This window comes from Nycticebus coucang, chromosome 6 (assembly GCF_027406575.1).
Source record: "Nycticebus coucang isolate mNycCou1 chromosome 6, mNycCou1.pri, whole genome shotgun sequence".
Lineage (NCBI taxonomy): Eukaryota > Metazoa > Chordata > Mammalia > Primates > Lorisidae > Nycticebus > Nycticebus coucang.
In genome coordinates, this window is record NC_069785.1 from 58,554,616 (window position 1) to 58,579,936 (window position 25,321).

General features: G+C 34.9%; 1 protein-coding gene across 1 annotated transcript in view; it reads right to left on the minus strand.

Annotated features, from left to right (window-relative positions):
- The window catches only part of MNS1 (meiosis specific nuclear structural 1), a 40,996-nt gene that overhangs the window by 9,936 nt on the left and 5,739 nt on the right, over positions 1-25,321 (minus strand). The window contains exons 3-7 of the mRNA XM_053595285.1: positions 17,310-17,437; positions 11,548-11,650; positions 9,848-10,077; positions 9,069-9,285; positions 8,866-8,973 (exon numbers count right to left, since the gene is read on the minus strand). Of these exons, the coding sequence (XP_053451260.1) occupies positions 8,866-8,973; positions 9,069-9,285; positions 9,848-10,077; positions 11,548-11,650; positions 17,310-17,437 (786 nt within the window). The remainder of the gene's footprint in view (positions 1-8,865; positions 8,974-9,068; positions 9,286-9,847; positions 10,078-11,547; positions 11,651-17,309; positions 17,438-25,321) is intronic.

A 25,321-nucleotide genomic window follows, 5' to 3' on the forward strand; every position in this document is an offset into this window, starting at 1 on the left:
AATACAAAACAATACAGTATGACAACTATTTATAAGGCATTTACATTGTATTAAATATTACTGTTGATATTTCCTGGCATCTATCTTCTATAAAAGTTCTAGTTTAATCCAGTGGTGAAGACCTCTAGCTAAAGAACTAGGACATGTTTGGCAAAATAAAACACCATCATGTTTTTCAACTGCAAAAGGGTTTATGTACTCTTTGATAGGTCTGGATCAGGATTATCTTAGTTCTGTGATACAAACTGCATAATTTTCCACCCCTTTCTCTATGTTCTAATACCCACCCGTTATGTAGGCTTTAGAAATAGCTGTTCATTGAAACTTTAGTTTGCTGTACATCCTAGAAACTTTTAGGAGGTATCTTACTTTAGGTTTTCCTCTGAGAGTATAGCCTTCAACAAGAACTTGCATAGATTATTTTAGCAGGGAGGTAATTCCAGAAACATCACTGAGTGACAAGCAGAATGAAACATGGAAAGAAGAAAAGCCAATGCAAGGGCCCATCCCTGAGCTGGTTACCACTGTGGGCAACTGAGACTTGATCTGGCCAGGACCTTGTGAGGAATGCATGGAATGCCTTCTAGAACCTTCCCAAGAGTGGGCAGGATGTTGCATTTATTCATGAGTTCATGTCCATGGTTGGTTTAGGGATGCCACGGAGAATCTTAACTCCCTGCTCCCACACATATCTTATACTTTAGGAAGCGTCAGCACAGAGTCAGTATAAGCCTTCACAAATGTTCTCCATAGTGTCACTGAAATCAGGGTGAGGCTAGGCACAAAATGCTTTTGATTTAGAAGACACCCTTAATTATCTTAAGTTTTGTCTGATTTTCCTGCATTTTTTGAAATTACTATATTTTTAAGTCAGAAAATTGTGCCATAGGCATTCACGTTTTATTAGTATACAATTGAATAACCTCTCATTGTTTTTCTAACCTTTTCTATATTTCCTTATACACCATTTATTCCTTCTAATGTTGTTTTCACTTTTTTCTTTCTTGTATGTTTCTGTAATAAAATGTTTTTCCTCCCTAATATTAAGCAACTGGATAAATAATGCTAGTGTATCTTGATTGTTACATAATTTCCACTTGTAATCTTCAGTATTTCCTTCCACATTCTTGCCTTAATCTTTAATTTGTATTTTTCTCAGTTAGTGAGTTGACTGCCTAGATAATATTTTCTAGTGTTTCTCACTGAGTAATTGCCTCAAGTAAGTTTTTAAAAACATGATCTATTTTGATATGTAGTAATCTTATCCTCTAAATAGTTGCAAATTTTGTCTTTAATAGTAATTTAGAAGAATGTTTTCAGATTTTCGATTAGTAGTTTAAAAGATTATCAACTTCTGGTAGTGTATTAAATACTCTTTCCCTTTGAATTATGCTGGCTAATTTCCCTGAGATTTCTAATAGCTTTTAAAGCTATGCATGTTTTTTGTTTGTTTTGTTTTGAGGCAGAGTCTCACTTCGTCACCCTCAGTAGAGTGCTGTAGTATCATAGCTCACAGCAACCTCAAACTCATGGGCTCAAGTGATCCTCTTGTCTCAGCCTCCCTAAGTAGCCTGGATTATAGGCACCCACCAAAAAGCCCAGCTATTTTAAGAGAGGCTGGTCTCGCACTCCTGAGCTCAGGCAATCTATCCGCCTCGGCCTCCTTGAGTGCTAGGATTACAAGTGTAAGACACTGCATCCAGCCTTCATTTTGTTTTTAAAGCTATACATAACATGAAATATAAAATGTTTATTCTGGTATGACTTCATAATTAAAAATTATACCTTCTACCCATTTTGCCTGGGATTCATTTGATGTTCCACTTGTGAAAACCTTGCCTATCTGCCCTTCACTTGTTCAAATATGCCTGTTATGCCTTCATCCATCATTTTATTCATCATTTTTGAGAAATTTGATGTTAGGTATATATAAGAGGATTACATTAGGATAGCTCTAAAAAGTAAGAAGGTCTGTACACATTTTATTTTATATATTCCTGTGTACAATTAATCATTAAGAATAAAAAAAGAATGTACATGCAAATCAATACATGACACCTATTTCTCACTGATGAAACGGTGTATAAAAAAGAATGATCTGTTTTGATACAGCCAAAAATAAAAAAAGTAATAGCTACAATTTATTGCATAAATGACTATTCACATATCTTATTTTGTGAAATCTTTAAAATTTTTACCTCATTAAAAAAACTGTGTTTTTAATATACTATTATTGAGTTATAAATGTTCTTTTTATATTTTGGATAAAAATTCTTACTTTGTAAGATGCATACATAGGGATATTTTCTCCCAGACTGTGGCTTGCTTTTTCATTTTCCTAACAATATTAAAAAAACTTTTTTTTTTTTTACTGTTGGAGAGTCGTTGAGGGTACAAAGAACCAGGTTACACTGATGGCATTTGTTAGTTAAAGTCCCTCTTATAATTGTGTCCTGTCTCCAAGAGGTAAGTAAAAAAATTATTAATTTTGATGAAGCCCAATTTATAAACTTTTTATTTTATGGCTCATGCCTTTTTAAAATCCTACAAAAAAATCTTAGCCACTCCCAAGTTCACGAAGACTTTCTCCTATTTTCTCATAAGAATTTTTAGTTTTACCTTTTTTATTTATAATTGGGACCCATTTTGAGTTAATTTTTATGAACAAATAAAAATGATGGAAAATAACATTAAAAAGGATATGGAGTAACTAGAACCCTCCTACACTGGTAGTGGAAATGTAAAATGGTGCAGCCTTTGTGGAAAATAGTTGGGCAGTTCCTCAAAAAGTGTCCATATGACACAGCAATTCCACTTATAGGTATATGCCCAAAATAATTTTAAAAAGACATTCAAACAAAAACCGTACACAAATGTTCATAGCAGCAATATCCACAATGGTCAAATGGTGGTAACAAAACTCCATCAACTGTTGAATAAACAAAACATGGCATATCCACATAAAGGAAAATTATTCAGCCAAAAAAATTACTGATATATTGCTACAATATTAAGGAACCTCAAAAACATTATGCTAAAGGAAAGAAGCTAGGCGCAAAAGGTCACCTACTATATGATTCATTTATATGAAATACCCAGAATAGCCAAATCCATAGAGATGGAAAGCAGATTAGTGGGTGCCGGAAACATTTTAGAGTAAGGAAAATGTTTTGGAATTAGATCAAGGTGATGGTTGCTCAACACTGTCAATGTACTAAATGTCACTGAATTGTATACTTTAAAATGGTTAAAGTGGTCGGTCAGGGTGGCTCACACCTGTAATCCCAGCACTCTGGGAGGCCGAGTGGGTGGATTGCCTAAGCTCATGGGTTCGAGACCAGCCTCAGCCAGAGCAAGACCTTGTCTCTAAAAATAGCCAGGCATTATGGCAGGTGCCTATAGTCCCAGCTACTCGGGAGGCTGAGGCAAAAGTTAAGCCCAAGAGTTAGAGGTTGCTGTGAGCTGTGACAGCACAACACTCTGCTATGAGTAACAAAGTGTGAATCTGTCTCAAAAAAAAAAAGAAAGAAAGAAAAAATGATTAAAGTGGTAAATTCTATGCTATGTAAATACCTCAGTTTAGAAAAACCACTGATATAACTGAAAGGAGAAATACACAAATCCACAACTATAGTTAGAGACTGCAACAGCCCTCTTGTCAACAGCTGGCAGAACAGCTTAACAGAAAATCAGCAAGGACATGAATGAGCTCAGCACCACCATCAACCAAAAAGATCGAACTGACACTTACAGAACTATTCCCCCAACAATAGCAGAATATGCACTCTTCAAGTGCCCATGGAACACATATAAAGAAACTGAAATCATACTGAGTAAGTTCTTTGTCCACACTGAATCAAACTGTAATAAAAATCAGTAACAAGGGCTGGGCGCAGAGGCTCATACCTGTAATCCCAGCACTCTGGTAGGCCAAGGTAGGTGGACTGCTTGAGCTTAGGAGTTCAAGACCAGCCTGAACAAGAACGAGATCCTGTCTCTAAAATAAATAGCTATGCATTGTGGTGGGCACCGATAGTCCCAGCTACTTGGGAGGCTGAGGCAAGAGGATCTCTTGAGCCCAAATTTGAGGTTGCTGTGAGCTATGACGCCACGGCACTCTGAGAGTGACAAGTCAGACTGTCTTAAAAAAAAAAAAAATTCAGTGGCAAAAATTCAGGAAAATCTCTGTATGTTTGGGAACTAAACAACACACTTCTGAATAATGGATAGGACAAAGAGAAGGACTCATGGAAAATAAATATATTGTAGTTAATGAAAATAAAGAAAAATCTGTAAGATGCAACTAAAAGAGCACTGAGAGATAGTTATAGAAATACATACATACATTTAGAAAATGCATATAAAGCACTGAATACATACAGGAAATCTCAAGTGAATAACCTAAGCTCTCACTACGAGAACTTAGAAAAAGAAAAGCAAAGTAAACCAAAAACAAGCAGAAGGAAGGAAGTAATAAAGAAGAGAAATAAATGGGACTGAAACTAGGAAATGAAATAGACATCAATGAAACGAAAGGCTGCTTCTTAAAAGAAAAAAAAAAAGAAAGCAGTACAATTGACAGAACTTCAACAGGCTGATGTGCCCCCCCTCCGCCCCAAAATGAATTACCAACATCAGAAATAAAATTTGGGATATCACTAGAGACCCTGCAGACATTAAAAGTGTAATATGGGGGCAGCACCTGTGGCTCAGTGGGTAGGGCACCGCCCCATATACTGAGGGTGGCAGGTTCCAACCCGGCCCCAGCCAGCTAAAACAGCAAGGACAACTCTAACAACAACAATAACAACAACAAGCCAGTTGTTGTGGCGGGCACCAGTGGTCCCAGCTACTTGGGCGGCTGAGGCAAGAGAATTGCTTAAGCCCAAGAATTGGAGGTTGCTGTGAGCTATGATGCCATAGCACTCTACCGAGGGCGACAAAATGAGACTGTCTCAAAAAAAAAAAAAAGTGTAATATGGGAATATTATGTGTAATTCTACACACATCAATCTGACAACTTAGACAAAATGGATCACCTCTTTGAGAAATAAAAGCTACCAAGGTTCACCAAATATGAATGAAATAATATGAATAGTCCTATAACTATTAAGGGAAATGAATTAATAAAAAAGTAAAAGTCCTAAGTCAAGATGGTTTCACTGGAAAATTCTACCAAATGTTTGAAGAATTAACACCAATTCTACAAAATCTCTTCCAGAAAACAGAAAAAGAGAGGACATTTCCTCATTCATTTTATGAAGATAGCATCATTACTCTGATACCAACATTAAAAAAGATAACTAAAGGCTAAAATGTATCATAAATATGGATATAAAAATCCCTTAAAATGTTAAAAAAATAGATTCAGACATATCTTAAAGGAATTATTCACTGTGATCACTGTTTTCAGGGATGCAAAACAGATTCAATAGTTAAAAATCAGTCAATGTAATTCACCACCAGGTTAAAGGAAAAAAAGCATGTGATGATCATATCAATGGATGTAGAGAAAGCATTTGACAAAATTTAATAACCTTCCATGATAAAAGCCCTCAGAGAAACCAGTACAGAAGAGAACCACTTCAACTTGATAAAGAACATCTATAAAAAGCCTACAATTAACACTACACTTAACGGTGAAAGACTGAATGTTTTCCGCGTAAGATCAGCAACAAAAAACGGTAGTATCTATTCTCATCACTTTTATTCAATATAGCACTTGTCAGTGGTGCTGGAAGTTTAGCCAATGCATAAGGCAAGAAAAGAAATAAAAGATTATACAGATTAAAAAGAAGAAAAAATAAGCCCCTATTTGCAGAAGACACTGCTTACTATATTGGAAAGAAAAACTCCTAGAGCTAGTAAGTGAATTCAGTAAGGTTATGAAACATAAGAGAAACATTAAAAATTAATTCACTAGCAATAGGTAAGTGGACACCAAAATCAAAGCTAAAATTCCATTTATAATCACTCAAAAAATGAAATTCTTACAGGTTTGTATGCCGAAAACAATAGAACACTAATGAAAGATTTAAGGAAGATCTAAATAAAGTCATTCTATGTCATCAACTAGAAGACTTATTACAGTGAATATATCAAATCTTCTCAAATTGATATTTAGAATTAATGCAATTGCCGTAAAAATCTCAGCAACATTATTTGTAGAGAGGGACAAGATTATTCCAAAATCTACATGGAAAAGCAAAAAATGTAGGATAGCTGAAAATAATTTGGAAGACTTATTATACAACTATAGTAATAAAAACTGTATGGTATTGGTGAAGGGAAAGATACATAGATCAAGAGAATAAAACTAAGATCCCAGGTATGCTCAACAATGTATTAACAAAGGTACAAAAGAGATTCAGAGTTGGAGAAATAGCCATTTCAACACATGGTGTGGAGCAATTGGACATCCAAAGGCAAAATCTGTACTTTGACCTGTCTCATAGCATGTACAGAGACTTACATATACAATGTATAAGGGAAAACTTTTAGGAAAAAAAAGAGAAATTCTTAACGATCTATGCAAAGAATTTCTAGAGTTGACAACAAAAGCGTGATCCATAAAAGGAATATTGATAACTGAACCTCAAAGAAATTGAAAACATTTGCTCTAATAAAGACCTTGTAAAGACAAAGCTGTAGACTACAAGAAAATATCTCTATGTTTGCAAAATCTATCATTATAAACTACTATCTATAATAATAAAGAACTCTGAAAACCCAAAAGTAAATAAACTACCCAATTAGGAAATTAGCAAAAAACATGAAGAAATATTTAAATATTTCCCCAAAGAGGATATCACAATGAAGAGGATGGCAAATAAGCACACAAAAAGAAGTTCAGCATCACAGCCATCAGGGAAATGCAAAATAAAACTACAATACAGATCACCATAGAGCTATTAAAAATGGCTAAAATAAAAACTGTGGCAACACCAAATGCTGGTGAGAATACAGAGAAACTGCCATCACTTATACATTGCTGATGGGAATGGTACCTGGTACAGCCATTCTGGAAAAAATCTGGCAGTTTATTACAAGGCTAACATGCAAATACCACAAAATCCAGATAATGTACTCTTGAGCATTTATCACAGAGAAACGAAAACTTAGTTTTATACAAAAACCCATACCTGAACAAATGTTTATAGCAAATTTATAAGAAGCACTAATCAGAAACATTCCAAATGTCCTTTACTAAGTGAATGGTCAAACAAACCAGTACATCTGTACTAATGGACTGCTATTCAGCAATGAAAAAGAACAAGGTATTGACACAAGCAACAACTTTGATGAATTTCCAGGAAACTATGCTGAGTAAAAAAAGTTAACACCAAAAGATTACACATTATTTGATAACATTTAAATAACATACTTGAGGCATTTTATTTTTAATTGAGATACAATAAAAAGTTATATCCAAGTTTTTTTTTTTTTTTAGTTATATCCAAGTTTTAACACAACCAGGATGTCATTCTTTTTATGGATGAATAACTTTTTATTATGTGGATATAGTGTATTTTCTTTAGCCATTCATCAACTGACAGACATTTGGATTATTTCTACCTTTTGGCTATTATGAATAATGCTGCATAAACATTTATGTATAAGTTTTTGCACAGACATAGATCAGTTTTTAAACATTGTTCTTTTCTAATATACACATTTAAAGACATACACTTTCCTTTAAGCAGTGCTTAAACTGCATCTATATACAGTATTTTGGTATGCTGGGTTTTTTAAATTATCATTCATTTTGAAATATTTTTCCAACTTCCATTATGATTTCTTCTTTTACTCATTACTTATTTAGAAGTATATTGTTTAGTTACAATATATTTATTCTGCAAGTATATGTTCATAACCAATTTTTAATTTAATTCTACACCACTCAGCACATCTGGCATAATTTAAAGCCTTGTAAATTTATTGAGACTTACTTTATGTTCTAGAAGATGATTGATCTCGGTGATATTCCTTGTGTAAATGAATGGAATTTCTACTCTGCTATTGTGGGTGGAGTGTTCTCACTGACATTGTTGTTCAACACAAAGTCCTGTGGTTCTGACTACTCTTGTCTACATATTAATGAAAATGGAGTATTGAAATCTTGAACTCTGATTGTGGATTTGTCTATTTCTCCTTTCAGTTTTGCTCAATATATCGTGAAGATTTTGTTATTTAGGTTCATACACCTTGATGACTATTTATATCCTCGATGAATTTATCCCACTACCATCACAAATTCCTTGTCCTGAAGTTGACTTTGTCTCATATTAACATAACCCCTCCATTTGATCAGTATTTACATGGTATGTCTCTTTCTCTATCCTTTTGCTTTTAAACTACAAGGTATCCCAAAAGTCTCCCCTAAGGTTGCTATACATAAAGAAAATGAGAAATTATAGCTAAATGGACTCTTTATTTCCAAAATATTCACTACACAATTTTACAAAGAGTGGCCAACACATAAAGAATATTTTGTAAATATTTAGTAAGAGTTTGTAACAAATATTTTGAAAATAAAAGTACATTTAGCTATAATTTTCCAATTTCCCTATGTATGGCAACTTTAGGAGAGGCTTTTGGGACACCTTGTAAATGTCTTCATATTTAACTTGTGTTTATTATAGACAACATAATTCATCACTGCTTTTTATGATATAGTTTGTGAATTGCTGCCTGGGTCTACCTTTTTATCCTGCTTGAAAATTCTGTTTAACTATAGTGTTTATACCATTTGTATATAATGTAATTACCAGTATGGCTGGATTTAAATCTACTATCTTTCCACTGTTTTGTCCCAGAATTATATTTCCCTCTATGTTAATCATTTTTTCAACTTCTGAAACTTACTTTTAGTTCCTTCTTGTATAGTTCAGCTTGTTCTTCCTGGTATAATTCTTGTCGTACTTGTTCCAAATCTTCACGTTGCCGCAGCATTTCTCCCAATTTCTGAGTTAGCTATTAAATTTTTAAAAGAAAATATTAATATGACTCCAATTCCATCACTGATATTTCAGAATTTCAACATTGTTAAAGAAGAGTTTATTTAATACCGCATTCTGAAGCTGCAGCCTTTTTTCCTCATTTTCTTGGATTTTTGCCATCCTATCTTCTTCTCTTTGCTGCTGCAAGTTGGCAAACTCTATGATTTTTCTGTTTTCTTCTTCCATCTCCTCACGTTTCTTTTTTCTCCAGAGAGCCTGCTCTTTCTGAAACTCTTCTATATACCTTCGAGTTGTAATCTTCTTTTCTAACTTTTGTTGTTTTTCCCTAAAAAGAACAGCAGGTACATTTTTATAGATAATAAAATTATCAAAAAATTAAAAATTCCCTTTTGTTAATAATGTAGAGAAAAACACACTTCCTACTTAAAGTTTGTTCATTCACTCACACTATTTGCCACTAAATATAATACTGAGTATGAACTCCCTGGGTAAAATACTACTGTGTCTCTTACTTCTTCATGAAGTTTTATGCATCTCATCTCAGAAAGGCTATAATCTGTTAACATAAGCCTTGCAACACTCTACACTTAAGCTATCTACCTGGGAAATTCGTCAGAAAATATTTCCTCTGACCTATAGTACAGGCGTATTTAAGACAAAGGTTTAGATTATTTCGCCAATAAGCATTTATTAATTGTCAGAGAATTCATTTATTATCATGCTAACAAAGATGAAGAGCTGGTCTCAATTTATGTAATTACATCTAACATTCACTGAGCACTTACTATGTATTAGGCACAATCCCAGGTATTTTACCTTATCATAACTTTAGATGATCAATCAAAAGTAAATGTTTTGAGCATGTAAGAAAGTTGGGATAAACTTACAATTGATCTTCTTCATAGATTTTCCTAACAATTTCATCAATCATGAGTTTCTCTTTCAGCAACTGCTCATAAGCTTCCTGCTTTTTCTTTTCTTGTTCTTCAAGTTGTTTCTCTAAGTCGAGATAATATTGTGCTTTTACTCTGCTTCGTTTCTCTTCTGCAGCATTCTCTTGCTTTATTATTCTTTCCTGTTCTGCCATCATGATTTTGACTATTTCGGCATCACGTTTCTGTTATTAAAACAAAATTCGTCTTTCCATTTTCAAATCTGAGCATAATATGATAAATATTTTAAACTGATGTAACTGAATATATTAAAGCCTGTTATGTAAGTATTTTCATTGGTCTAGGTAAAAAGCAAAAGTAAGTCATCGTTACTTGATGAGTTTAAATGATGAATCAGACCCTAAAGAAACATTTCTGTTTCCTTCAAGGTACTCTCTCAGAGCATATCTGACAAGGTTTATTAATAAATCCACATTTGAAAACCAGTAAATAAAATTATAAGTACTTTATTATTAACTTTATTAACAAATTAACCATTTTAACTGCCAAAGAAGTAGTCTTCTTTTTCTTATCTATTTATAAGGTGATCTGGGCAATTTTCATAGTTTTTCACTTCATTGCTCAGAGTAAGGATAATACTACTTCTTACTCACAGGTCTGCTACTAAACGGCTCTGAACAACTCTTAAGTTTCTCTTAGCCTAAATTTTCTTTCCTGCCATCAGCCCTTGAAGTTTCCCTTTTCTCTTTTATTAAAGGCCCTTTATACTCACTTTAACTTAAAAGAGTCACAAATGTTATAGTGCTTGTCTCCTGTAGTTTTTAATTCCCTCACTCAAGATCATTCTCATGAGTTAGAAACAATCTTTTGAGTATTTTCAAGTCATTTAACAAAATAAGTTTTAAAATTGAATATAAAGGAGTAATTTTTAAAATTACCCTTTACCTTTATGATCACATCCCATATTATGGAATGGTTAGCAACATCAAACATAAAGAAACAGATTAAAATATGAAGGCTAAATGTTATTCCTGATGTAACTGATTGCCAAAGAATATACCCATTTAATTGTTTGGCCTTTCTGTTTGATAATGAGAACCCACATGATAATGTGCACCCTGCTTTTATATAATAACCTGATAAGCATTACTTTATATTTATACTGTATAAACTTCTGGTGAATATGTCAGAGACTTCTTTGCCCAAGAGTAACTCTTGGCCTAAACTTGGTAGCAAGTCAAGAGTTAGAAAAGGGGATAAAAATAGAAACATGAGGAAAAGGGAAACCTTATATCAAGCAGGAAAGTTTTCCTACATAAAATTATAAAATAGGTTGCTTTTAAAACATGAAAATAAAAAATTTAGTTACATTCTAAAATATACTTACCAAGCTAACAATTTGTATTATACTAATTTATCAAAGAATAAATTCAGTTAGAGATCATAAAGAATGCTGGGAGTTACTGAATATGGCTATGTTCATTCTCAGTAGAAAACCTTTTCAAAGGCTTTAACATTAAATTAAACAAGGTTGCAAATGAAATCATACAAAATTTTCTATACTTTAAAGGTCTGACAAGTATATAAATATTTGAGAAATCTAGCAGTGTAATAGAGTGTAATGATTTAAAAAAAATGATCTATTTTTGCTTTTCTAAATGAAGCTAAAAACATAATAACCAGAACATGATTACCATTTGTTCATATTTAATGGCGTCCTTTTCAGCAATCTGTGCTGCCCTTTCTTTATTCATATAAGCTGCTTTTAATTTCTTCTCCAATTCTCTGAGCTCAATGCTGTAACAAAAAAGAAAAAGGCAAATTTAAATTTGAGAACCATAAGAGAATAAAGTCTCACAGAAAACTGAGCGACTATATTTTTAATTTCCTCAAAAACAGAATACATTTGGTATTTCTGATTCAGAGGAGAGAGAAGTTAATTCATTACATTTAATGGATGCCATAGGCACTAGGGATTAAGTCTTCTGGTTGATAAGAACTGCTCTCTTCTATTATTTTCATGTATTTATTTATACTATGCCCACTCCACACTATCTCATCTATAGTAGGATATAATAAAGTCTTCATATTTGGAGAAGTCTCCAATTTTGATCTTCTTAAAGACTGTCTTAACCACTCTTGGCACTTGAATTTCTACATACATTGTTTAAAATCAGTTTATCAAGCTTCACAATAAACAAAACTGGCAGGGATTGTACTAAATTCATAACTCTATTTGGACAGTATTGACATCTTTATGTTAGTGAGTTGTCAACTCAATAAACATAGTATTATATATCCTTCCAATTATTTAGGTTTTTTTTTCCTCTATACATATACATGTGTTTATTTGGTTTCCACTTTTTGCCTTCACAAAATTAAAAATGTTAAAAGACTTAACAATGTTTAAGATAAGGACTAGAAACAAAAACCTCGTAAAGAACGAATGAAGATAAACACATTTGGAAAAGAAATCAGACGATTGCTGCAATGAAATAATGCAAAATAAGTAATATTCATATCATCAGATAAAAGTATGTCTATCACAGAATGCTTTGACTCTGAGGTTCAGTATGGATCATCAGTTAACTTTTTTCCCCCAAAGTCTCAAAAAATAGACAACTAATATTTATAAATAAAAATAGAAGATAATTTCAAAAAACAGATCATGCCAAATCTTATAGACAACAGAAAAAGAAGAAATACTTCAAAATCATTCTTCTTCATCTAGTTTAATTCCATTATAGCCAGAGAACATACTATGCATGGATTAAATCCTTTGAAAATCTGTTGACACTTTTATTCCGGCACAACATACTTTCTATTTTGGTAAATGGTTCAAATATGTTTACTGTAACTACATATATAATTAGATTTAAATTTATACACTTAGTGTCTTCTTTCTGTCATTCCCTGTTCTATGTTTTCTTTTCTCTCTTTTTTCTGTCTATGTTGGGGGTTCCCCAGACCACTCCCAGGTTAGGTGATTCACTAGAAGGACTTAGATGACTCACCACCATACAGTCATACTGTGATTTGCTGCAATGAAAGAATACAGAGCAAAATTGGGAAAGGAAAAAGGCACATGAAGTGAAATATGCAGGAAAACAAGGGGAAGCTTCCAAGAGTCCTCTTCCAGTGGAGTCAAATAGGACATGCTGTTATGACCTGTGTGAAATGTGTCTACCAGGGAAGCTCATTAGAGAGTCAGTGCCCAGGGTTTTCCCTGGGAGCTAGACTCTCGGTCACCCTATACCTAGCACCCAGAAGGAAAACAAGTGTTCAGCATATAAACTATTTTGTTTTCATAGTCTAAGCTCAGTAAATCACTCTTAGCAGTTAAGGTGATGGGAACTTTCTCAAAATCCAAGTTGATTTAGCCAAGGACCAAACTTGCAAGCAAGACCTTATGAGGACAGCAATCTCAGGCCTGCCTCTGTGCGAGTCACCAGCTCCTGTCATCACATTTTTTCCTCTATTAATCTGTCACTCTTTTCTAAAAAAAAATTTTTTTTGAGACAGAGTCTTACTCTGTCGCCCTCAGTAGAGTGCCATAGCATCACAGTTTACAGCAATCTCAAATTCTTGGGCTTAAGTGATTCTCTTGCCTCAGCCTCTCAAGTAGCTGGAACTACAGACAACCGCCACAACGCCTGGCTATTGTTTGGTTGCAGTTGTCATTGTTGTTTAGCAGGCCCAGATTGGGCTCGCATCTGCCAGCCTTGGTGTATGTGGCAAGCACCCTACTCACTGAGCTATGGGTGCCGAGCCCTTTTCTAAATTTTTGTTATAGACATTCGCATGTTTCTTTGTTTCAAGTCTAATAAATACGTTTATTGCTATTTACTAGAAAATAAAGATCCTTGACTTTAACTTCCTTTATTTACTTCCTATCTCCATTTTGCTATATTTTCTGACAATTTACATATTTTAAATCTCAAAAAGACATTATAATAAATGTTTTAAACATTCAAATTTCACCTAAATTTACTACACATTTACCTTCTGCAGTTTTGAAATTAAGCTTCGGATCAATTTTCTTCTTCTACTTAAGAAAAACTACTACTGCTAGAATTTCTTTAACGTAGGATGGCTGGTGATCAATCTTTTGTTTTTGTTTATCTGCAAATGTTATTTTATGCATATTTTTATTCATATATCTATTTTATTTTATGAATTAACAGCTTATCAGTCCAAAACATAGCTGTACTGGCATCAGTATGGAACTGATGATAGCATTATCAAGGGAAGACTGTCTCTGTCTCTTCTTTAAGCTGGGTTTTGTAGAATTTAAATGCAAATTATAGATGAGGTACTTGTTTTTGCTTTCATAAAGCTATGTGTTAACTATGTAATATATTTAATTGATTATGCAGCGAATTATAATTATTGATTAGTGCAAACATATAAAATAGGATTCCTAAAACAGTGAATTTCCCAAATCTAGCTAAACAGTGATAAAATTAAATTGTCTTATGTATTTTCTTGGACTACACACTCATGTATTCAGAAATCAATTAATTATCAAAAAGAATCTTATGATTTCTAAGCTCAAATATTTTCAAAATAAACTTCAGATATTTTAAAAATTTATCATGCATTTAAATGATTAATTTCTTTTAAAGAACCTAATCTTAATATAGATGATTTTGAATTAGGACACATTTTAAGTTCCCTCAATTTAGACCTGCCAGTGTGCAGATGAATACACCAATATGAAAAATGGCCCATTTATATTTCTTTTTTTGGAGACAAAGTTTCACTCTGTTGCTCTGGGGTTGAGTGCAGTGGTGTCATAGCTCACAGCAACCTCAAACTCTTGGGCTCAAGCAATCCTCATGCCTCAGCTTCCCGGTTAATTAATACCCGGTTAATTTTTCTATTTTTAGTAGAGACAGAGTCTTGTTCTTATTCAGGCTGGCCTAGAAATCCTTGAGCTCAAGCAATCTGCTTGTGTTGGCCTCCCAGAATGCTAGGATTACAGTTGTGAGCCACTGCGGCCAGCTGAAAAAAGATCCATTTCTGTATGTCAGGCAAAATTTTAGCATGGCTTATGCATAAAATAAAAAAATTCTTAGCAATTTTGATACTGCAGGGAGGCTACATACACTATATTTTAAAGAGTACTAAATGGAATGCCTTTTGCCTTAAGTTTGAAGACAATTTTCACAAGGTATAGAATTCTGAAAGGGCTGTAATTTTCTTTCAGCTCTTTAAATCTATTATCTTTTAGTTTCTACTGTCCATTAAAAATTCAGTCACAGCTCTGGGCGGCACCTGTGGCTCAATGGGTGGGGTACCGGCCCCATATACTGAGGGTGGCGGGTTCAAACCCTGCCCTGGCCAAACTGCAAAAAAAAAAAAAAAAAAAAAAATAGCTGGGCGTTGTGGTGGGTGCCTGTAGTCCCAGCTACTCGGGAGGCTGAGGCAAGAGGATCACCTAAACCCAAGAGGTTGCTGTGAGCGGTAACGCCACAGCATTCTACTGAGGGCAGCAGAGTGAGACTCTATCTCTAAAAAAAAAAAAAAAAAAAAAAATTTAGTCACAGTTCTTATTGTTGCTTTTTTGAAGGTAATAGTTTGGGTGCTTATATAATTTTCTATGTTGTCAGATTCAAAAGTTTGACTAAGGTGAGTATAGACACAGTCTTCATTATTTACTGTGTTTTAATATGTGGCTTTTCATTTTTTATAATCTTTGCAAAATTCCTGGCCAGTATCTCTTCAGGTAATACTTCTATATCATTCTTTTTCACCTCTACTACCAGTCATAAAATTGTTCATCTGTTAGAACTTTCCACAACAGACTGTATCTCTTTTAAGTTCTCATCTGTTCTCATTTTTCTATCCTTTCATCTCTTCATGTTTTATTCTGAGTATTTTTTACCAGCCTGTTCACAAATTACTTATTCATCTTTGTCTATCTAATCAAATCAAATTAACTTCTGTCTTATTTAAGTAGACATACACTAAAGGGCATAAATATTTAAGTGTACAGCCTGTAGAATGCTGTTGAACACATGGCCATCAGCCAAGTTTATCAGCCAAGCTCTGCTCCACTTAACTTTCAGCCATGCATTTGGAATCAGTAGACACTTCCGAGAGAAACTGAGCTACAAATGTCAGGCTCACTGTTTCTGGTTTCCTTCCTCTCCTAGGTCTCTTTCTCCAGACTTTTCTGTTCTCGGAAAGAACAATTATCTGGTCACGTAGTCCATAACTGCTAGAAGTGAAAAGCTCTGCTATTTAATTCATATTATCAGTCAATTAGACAAAGACATGATGAAATATTTATTTTTTTCTTCAGAGAGTATAAAGCTATGAGTGATAGGTAATGATGATTAGAGAATTGGGGTCCAAAAGGTAGTGACTAGAACAATAAGTGGATTTAGCAGTAGTTTGAATTTTTTTTTCCAGGGATCAATAATCTCTTAGAGAATCTAATTAAAGTTGTCCAGTCAGAAAAATACACATGGGTACATGTGTATATAATTTCACAAGGTTTGAAAGCCCTGAAGCTCATCCATGGGTCCTATAAAATTCTACAGATGTCCTGTCCAATTAAGATAAACAACTATCAAAGTAAATGTCACATATATTAAACTACACAAGAACAAGTATACAATGAGCATTTACTTGGCCTGAGTCTTGGTGAACAGTGTGACACACCTGCCTCTATAAAGTAATTTGATCTCAGCTAAGATTAAGAAATGTATTCCAGAACAAAGTGCTTACTATGAAGTAGTCCTACCAGTTGGAATACTTAGCAGTTGATCTTGCAGTATTACACATAATTGTGAGAACAATATTTTGTTAAGGAACACTAATAATTTAAGCTATATCTAAAGAAGAAATGAGGATAGTGAATAAACTTGAAGCCGTAATAGTTAAGGAACAACTAATGGAATAAGGGATATTTAACTTACAGAAGAAAACATTTAGTGGGTTCATGCAAATGAAAGGCATCCTAAAAGAGACAGATGTATGGAAATTACAGAGAAATTAATTTTAAAATAATGGGGAAGGTAAACATTTAATGTCAAGGTTAAAGGAAAAAATAAGTTCCTATTGTAATTACTAGAGGTGTTGAAACACAGGCTGAACAGCTACCTTCCAGAAATACTGTAGGAAATTTCTATGGTGGTATAAAATTAAATTAGTTTTCACCTAAGGTTTCTCTTAAGACTAAGATCCCACAAATCTATTTTTTATAAAAGGCCATTTAAAAATTTTATGTTTAAAGTAAAGAGCATACAAGACTGATATTTATTTTTCACTGTAAATATTCTCACTTCTATCAATACAATTTCATTTCTCAAAAACTTAAACCAATAAGAATTTCTAGGCAGAATATTAACTAAGTACAATAATATAAACAAATTTCACTTTCAGATAATAGGAATTATGTAAAAGTTTAAAGATAAAAAATAAATAAAAATTACAGAAACTAAGATACCTGTTTTCTCTTACTTGTTGTCTCATCTTTTCATCCTTTAAATTTTCATGTTTTAGTTTTGCCAATTCTATAGCCAATTTTTCTTCTTGTTTAAGCTGGAGTTCCTGCAATCTCTTGTTTTCTTCTGCCTGAATAAAAAAGATAACTTTAATATCATTTTAATAGATAATTGTCTTCAAGAATCAAAAATTTTTTCTATCAAGGTTGAATTTATAACAGAAAACTGTCATAAATATGCCTTTAAGACCAATGATCAACAGCTTATGTTTTATTTTAAAATGTAAAATATTATCTCAATAAATACTTTTGCAAATATTTTATCGTGGAAATTTTCAGATATCACCAATAGTAAGAAGAATATTAAAATATACTCTTAGGTGCCCATCACCCAACTTTAAAAAAAAATTATCAGCATTTTTTAAATCAGCATTTTCTTAATCTTTTTACTCTATCTTCCATGCTATTCTTTTTTTCCCTTGGTCTCTATAGTATGTTTAAAACAAATTCTAGACATCATGTCATTTACCAGGTAAATCATTCAGTATGCATCTCTACCTGATCAGAACTTCTTTTTATATAACAATCATGCTATTAAGATATCTAATTAGCAATAATTTCTTTTTTTTTGAGACAGAGTCTTATAGTCTTACTAAGTGCCATGGCATCTTAGCTAACAGCAATCTCAAACTCTTGGGCTCAAGCAATTCTCTTGCCTCAGTCTCCCAAGTAGCTGGGACTATAGCTACCTACCACAATGCCTAGCTATTTCTAAAGACGAGGTCTGACTCTGGCTCAGACTGGTCTTGAATTCAGGAGCTCAGGCAAGTCCCCTGCCTTGCCCTCCCAGAGTGCTAGGATTACAGGCATGAGCCACTGTACCTGGCCCTAGCAATAACTTCTTAGCAACATCCAAATACTCTGTCCATAATCAGTTTTCCCCAATTGTCTCAAAGATCCTTTACTTCCTAGTTGGTTTGTTTAAACCAAAATTCAAACAAGATCCACAGCTTGCATCTAGTTATTGTTTATCTTAAGTGTCTTTAGATTCTGTAATGGTCACTCCCTCACTATATACACATTTTTTCCCCTAAGCTACTGATTTGTTGTGGAAATTAGAACACATGTTCCACAGAATGTTCTACATTCTTTTGCATTTGACCAACTACTTCCCCAGAATAGAATTTGTTTCTGTTTTATATTGCCTACAAAAATGGTAGAAAGATCTAGAGGCTTGATGAAATTCTGCATTTAAGAACATGAAGAGATGTTCAATATCACTAGCCATCAGGAAAGGCAAATTGAAAGTATATTGAGATATAACTATATACCTATTGGAATGTCTAAAATCAAACACAGTGGTGATATCAGATGCTGGTGAGAAACACACTGCAGGATAGGAATGTAAAATGGTATAGCCACTCTAATCAGTTTGGTCTTATTAAAAAGCTAACATGCAATTACTATACAACTCAATAATTGTACTCTTAAGGATTTATCTTAGGGAAATAAAAATTTATGTTTATTTACAAACACATAACCAAATGTTTACAGCAAATTTATTCATGATAGCTAGTACTATAAATACTCCAACATCCTTCATCATGTGAATGGTCAAATAAACTGTGGTACATCATACTATTTAGCAATAAAAAGGAATGAAGCAATAAAAAAATAAGATTGGATGTAGTGGCTCATGCCTGTATTCTCAGCACTTTGGGAGGCCAAGACAAGAGGATTGCTTGAAACCACTTCTTGAACCTGTGAGCTCAGGGGAATCCACCCGTCTTGGCCTCCCAGAGTGCTAGGATTACAGGTCTGAGTCACCGTGCCTGGCCCTGTGAGATCACTTTTCCACAAAAAAATTTAGCAATTAGCTGGGGGTGGTGGTGCACACCTCTAACAATCTTCCTAGCTATACTCAGGAGGCTGATGCAGAACTACTTTTACCCAGAATTCAATCCTGTAGTGCTCTCTGGCCTGGACAAGACAGTAAGACCCTCTCTCCCCCCGAAAAACCAAATACATAAATAAAAAACAAAGTCCTGTGGCTCAAAGGAATAGGGCGCCAGCCCCATATACCAGAGGTGGCAGGTTCAAACCCAGCCTCAGCTAAAAAAAAAAAAAATACAAGCAACAAATTGCATCCAATCTCCAGGAATCATGATGAAAGCCAACCAGAAACGGTTATATACTGTTTGATGCCACTTATGTAACATTCATAAACATGCTCTGTTTTAAAAACTGAGATGTAGTTTACATAGTTTAAAATTCACCATCACAGCTCACAACAGGGATTTTGCATATTTCACAATGCTGCCCAACTACCACCACTATCTAGTTCCAGAACTTTAAAACAAATACTTTTTTTCAAGTTTTGGGTTCACAGCAAAACTGAGCAGAAAGTACAGTTCCCATATAACCACTGTCCCCACACATGCACAGTCTCCCAGACTATCATCAAGCTTCTCCATTAGATTGGCACATTGTTAGAATCATTAAAACTACATTTATGTACACCTACACATCATTATCACCCAAAGTTCAGTTTTACATTAAAGTTCACTCTTGGTGTTCCATATTCTGACAAATGCATAAATGACATGTAACTACCACTATACATAGTATCATACAGAACTGTTTCACTGCCCTAAAAATCCACTATGCTCGCCTACTCAATGCTCCCTTCCCCAAGTCCTGAAAATCGTGGATCTTTTTACTGTTTCCATAGTTTGGAATTTCCTAGAATATCTCGTAGTTGGAATTAAACAGAATGCAGCCTTAGGGGTTGGCTTCTTTCACTAAGTAATATGCATTTAAGGTTCCTCCACATTATTTCATGGCAAGATAGCTCATTTCATTTTAGCACTGAATGAGAGACATTCCGTTGTCTGGAAGTATCATAGTTTATTTATAAATTCACCTACTGAAGGACATCTTGGTTGCTTCCAAGTTTTGGCATTATGAATAAGCTTTATCGCTGCCATATATTATAAATGTATTTTATATATGCTATAGAAATATAGAGAGATGATTTTGGTGCTATATATGGAAGATATGTGTGAACATTTTTGTGTGGACATAAAGTTTCAACTCCCAGATGTTTTCATTACCCCACAAAAAACCTATACATGTTCGTAGTCACTCACCATCTCTGGACATAAAGTTTTAACTTCCAGAACATTTTCATCACCCCACAAGAAACCTAGACCTGTTAGTAGTTACTCACCATCCCTCTTACCCTTCCCCCTAGACCCTGACCCCACTAATCTATTATATTTCTGACCTTATAGATTTGCCTATTCTTAACATTGCATATAAATGAAATCATACAATATGTGGCCTTTTGTATATGGCTTCTTTCACTTAGCACAATGTTTTGAAGGCTCATCCATATCGTAGCATTTATCAGTAAACCATTCCATTTTAAGGCTATATCATATGCCATTGTATAGTTACACACATAACAAATTTTGCTTATCTGTTCATCAGCTGGATAACATCTGGGTTATTTCCATTTTGGGGGTGTCAAGAATAATGGTCCTATGGGCATTTGTGTATAAGTTTTGTGTAGACATATCTTCAACTCTCTTGGGTACCGTATTACTTAGCAGTAATACAGTAATTATGTTTAATTTGTTTTGAGGAACTATCAAATTGTTTTCCACAGTCATCGCACCATCTTACATTTCCACCAGTAATGTGCACATCTTTGCCAACACTTATTTTATTTTTGTTTTTTTTATTATGGCAATCCTCCTGGGTCTGAAGTAGTATCTCATTGTGTTTTTGGTTTGATTTCCCTAATAATTAATGATGTTGAATATCTTTTTGTGCTTATTGTTTATTTGTATATTTTCTTTGGAGAAACAGCTATTGAAATCCTTTGTGGGTTTTGTTTTTTTATTGTCGAGTTGTAAATATAACATTTTAGAAATAAAGAACAGATTAGTGGTTACCTGGCTTAGGGATGTGTAGAGGTAGACAGGAAAGACATGGGTATATTTATAGAACTGTTCTGTATCTTTTTTTTTTTTTTTGAGAGAGAGAGTCTCAAGCTGTCGCCCTGGTAGAGTGCCATGGCATCACACAATTCACAGCAACCTCTAACTCCTGGGCTTAAGCTATTCTCTTGCCTCAGCCTCCCAAGTAGCTGGGACTATAGGCGCCCGCCACAATGCCCAGTTATTTTTTGGTTGTAGTTGTCATTATTGTTTGGCAGGCCCAGGCTGGATTCAAATCCGCCAGCTCTGGGGTATGTGGCTGGCACCTAAGCCACTTGAGCTACAGGCTCTGAAGCAACTGTTCTGTACCTTAACTGTGGTGTCTGCATATGTCTACACATGTGAAAAACTATATAGAACTAAACACACACATACAACCATACTATAATGGGAAATCTAAACAAGATTGGTAAAGTTAATCACTGTCATATTTTGTTTGTGATACTGTACTATAGTTTTGCAAAATGTTGCCACTGAGAGAAGTGGAGGAAAGAGCGAGATGGCGGCAGAGTAACAGCTTCCTTGCATCTGGGCACCGTGAGTCTGGGGAGATAGGACTCCAGGCATCTCTGGCTGGTGGGAACTGCCTATCATCACCCCTGTAAGGATACAGGGACTCAGCGAAAGACTTCTGAACCCCAAGAGGAGGACTAAAACAGTGGAAAACTGGCAGTGGTCGCGTATGTTCAATAGGTCTAAACCCGCTCGCAACTGTAAGTTTGGTAGCAGCGAGACTGCAAACCAGAAAGGCCTTACCTGTGAACTGTTTTGGTGTCTTTGGACTTGGCACTCAGTTGAACTGCCTTGGGGAGAGCCTGAGTGGGAGTGCGGAGAACTTTGGCCATTGTCTAGGGCCCCAGTCTGAGCCGCTGAGCCAGACGGAGCTAATAGAGTTTGGCTGGCCGCAGGGAGCCATTGTGAGTGATCTGCCCTGGCAAGCTCCGCCCTCAGGGTTGCAGAGCTAGAACCAGGAGGGAGCTGGTAACCTAGCGACTGAGTAGCCTAAGGGTGGGGTCTGAGCCGCTTTACAGCCCTAACCCTCAGGGGCAGAGTGAGACAGGTTTTGGCACACTGGGTAAGTGGATAGCCACTTCAGCAGTGATTCCAGCAACAAGCACTTTCCTGGGAAAGCTTCTGTTCAGCAAGTTTACAAGTTCAAAGTGCCTTTTAAGTGGACTGAAGAGAGATTTAGGGTGTCTACCTGCTGGGGTTTGAGAAATCAGCAGCCTCCAGTCGTATCATAACTGTAATTAACATCTCATACACCAGAAGACCACGGGTTGCCCAGACAATATTCAACAACATATACATGCTGCTTTGTTTTTGGTTGTGTGGTTTTATTTTTTTGTTTTTTTTTTTTTTTTTGGTTAGGTTGTTTTCTTCTTTATTTCGATGTTACTGATCTTCTTTTGTTTTTTAATTTCAACCTTTTCCGTACAGATCTTTTTTCTTTCTCAATTTTTCTAGTTTAATTATAATTTCCCATTGCTGCCTTTTTCAATAACTAGAACTTCATTTTTGCTAGTGTTTCTACCGCTATCATTTGGTTTTTCACTCAATTTTATCCCGTAAAGTTTTCTGTTTGCTTTTTTGGTTTGATTTATAGCATTTTTGTCTTTCCTCTCTACTTCGTGAAGATGGGGTACTGTGCCTGATCAGGTTAGCAAAGAGCTACTGACCTCAAGGAAACCACCAAACTGGGCACACCCAGAAGGTGGGATTTTTTTAAGGTTGTGTCAAAGTACCCTACTGTACACCTATATTGCTCTGTCTCCCTCGTCCTGTGCCTCTCTTCTTTTTGTCAATATTCCTTTTACCCACACCCTTCTCCTTTCTCCATTTTTTTTTTTCTTTTCACTAGGTCCTCTTTTCTTTCATCCCTTTCTTGCTATTCAACCTTCTCACCCTTCTGGTCCTGTACCAAAAGGACTCATCAAACCCTTAGTCCACAGGCACGAGAACTTAAAGAGCAAGAGGAACTGAAAGGAAAATTAGGGCAAGGAAACAGATAAAAGAAATCACTCATGAGGAAGAATCAGCAGAAAACTCCAGGCAACATGAAGAACCAGTCCAGAACAATCCCGCCAAGGGACCATGAGGTAGCTACTGCAGAGGATTCCACCTATAAAGAAATGTTAGGAATGACAGAAAGGGAATTTAGAATACACATGTTGAAAACAATGAAACAAATGATGGAAACAATGAAGAAACTGCTAATAAAGTGGAAAATAACCAAAAGGAAATCCAAAAACAGAATCAAATAAGAGATGAACAATATGAAGAATATAAAAAGGATATAGCAGAGCTGAAGGAACTGGAACAGTCAATTACAGAATTTAAAGATACAATGGAAAGTATCAGCAACAGGTTAGACCATGCAGAAGAAAGAATTTCAGAGGTAGAAGACAAAGTTCTTGAGATAATTCAGATAGTAAAACAGGCAGAAAAGAAGAGAGAGAAAGCAGAACGTTCACTGTTAGAATTATGGGACTTTATGAAGCGTTCCACATACGAGTTATAGGAATTCCAGAAGGGGAAGAAGAATGCCCCAGAGGAATAGAAGCCATACTAGAGAATATTATAAAAGAAAATTTCCCAAATATCACCAAAGATTCTGACACACTGCTTTCAGAGGGATATCGGACCCCAGGTCGCCTCACTCTAACCAAGCTTCTCCAAGACACATTGTGATGAACCTGTCCAAAGTCAAGACAAAAGAAACGATTCTACAAGCTGCCAGGAGTAAGTGCCAGTTGACCTACAAGGGCAAATCCATCAGAGTGACCGCAGACTTCTCTAATGAAACTTTCTAAGCAAGAAGACAATGGTCATCTACCTTTAATCTACTTAAACAGAACAATTTCCAGCCCAGAATTCTGTACCCTGCTAAGCTAAGCTTCAAAATTGACAGAGAAATCAAATCATTTACAGATATACAAACATTGAGGAAATTGGCCACAACAAGACCAGCTCTACAGGAAATACTTTAACCTGTTCTGCACAATGACTACCACAATGGATCAGCAGCAAAGTAAGAACTCAGAAATTAAAGAACAGAACCTAACCTCCACACGGATACAAAAGATAAAACTAAGCAATGGACTCTCACAAAATAGGACGAATAGAATACTATCACACTTATCAATTATCTCAATAAATGTTAATGGCTTGAATTCCCCACTGAAGACACATAGATAGGATGACTGGGTTAAAAAACACAAGCCATCCATTTGCTGTCTGCAAGAAACACACCTGGCTTCAAAAGACAAATTAAAGCTCCGAGTCAAGGGTTGGAAGACAATTTTTCAGGCAAATGGAATTCAGAAGAAAAGAGGAGTTGCAATCTTATTTTCAGATACATGTGGATTTAAAGCAACTAAAGTCAAAAAAGACAAAGATGGTCAGTTTATATTGGTCAAGGGAAAAATACAACAAGAAGACGTTTCAATTCTAAATATTTATGCACCCAATTTAAATGCTCCCAGATTCTTGAAACAGACCTTACTCAGTCTGAGCAATATGATATCTGATAATACCATAATAACAGGGGACTTTAACACTTCTCTTACAGAGCTGGACAGATCCTCTAAACAGAAATTAAACAAAGATATAAGAGATTTAAATGAGACCCTAGAACAACTGTGCTTGATAGGTGCATATAGAACACTCCATCCCAAGATAAAGAATATACATTCTTCTCATCACCCCATGGAACATTCTCCAAAATTGATCATATCCTGGGACACAAAACAAATATCAACAGAATCAAAAGAATTGAAATTTTACCTTGTGTCTTCTCAGACCATAAGGCACTAAAGGTGGATCTCAACTCTAACAAAAACGCTCGACCCCACCCAAAGGCATGGAAATTAAACAATCTTCTGTTGAATGACAGATGGGTGAAGGAAGAAATAAAACAGGAAATCATTAACTTCCTTGAGCATAACAACAATGAAGACACAAGCTACCAAAACCTGTGGGATACTGCAAAAGCAGTTTTGAGAGGAAAAT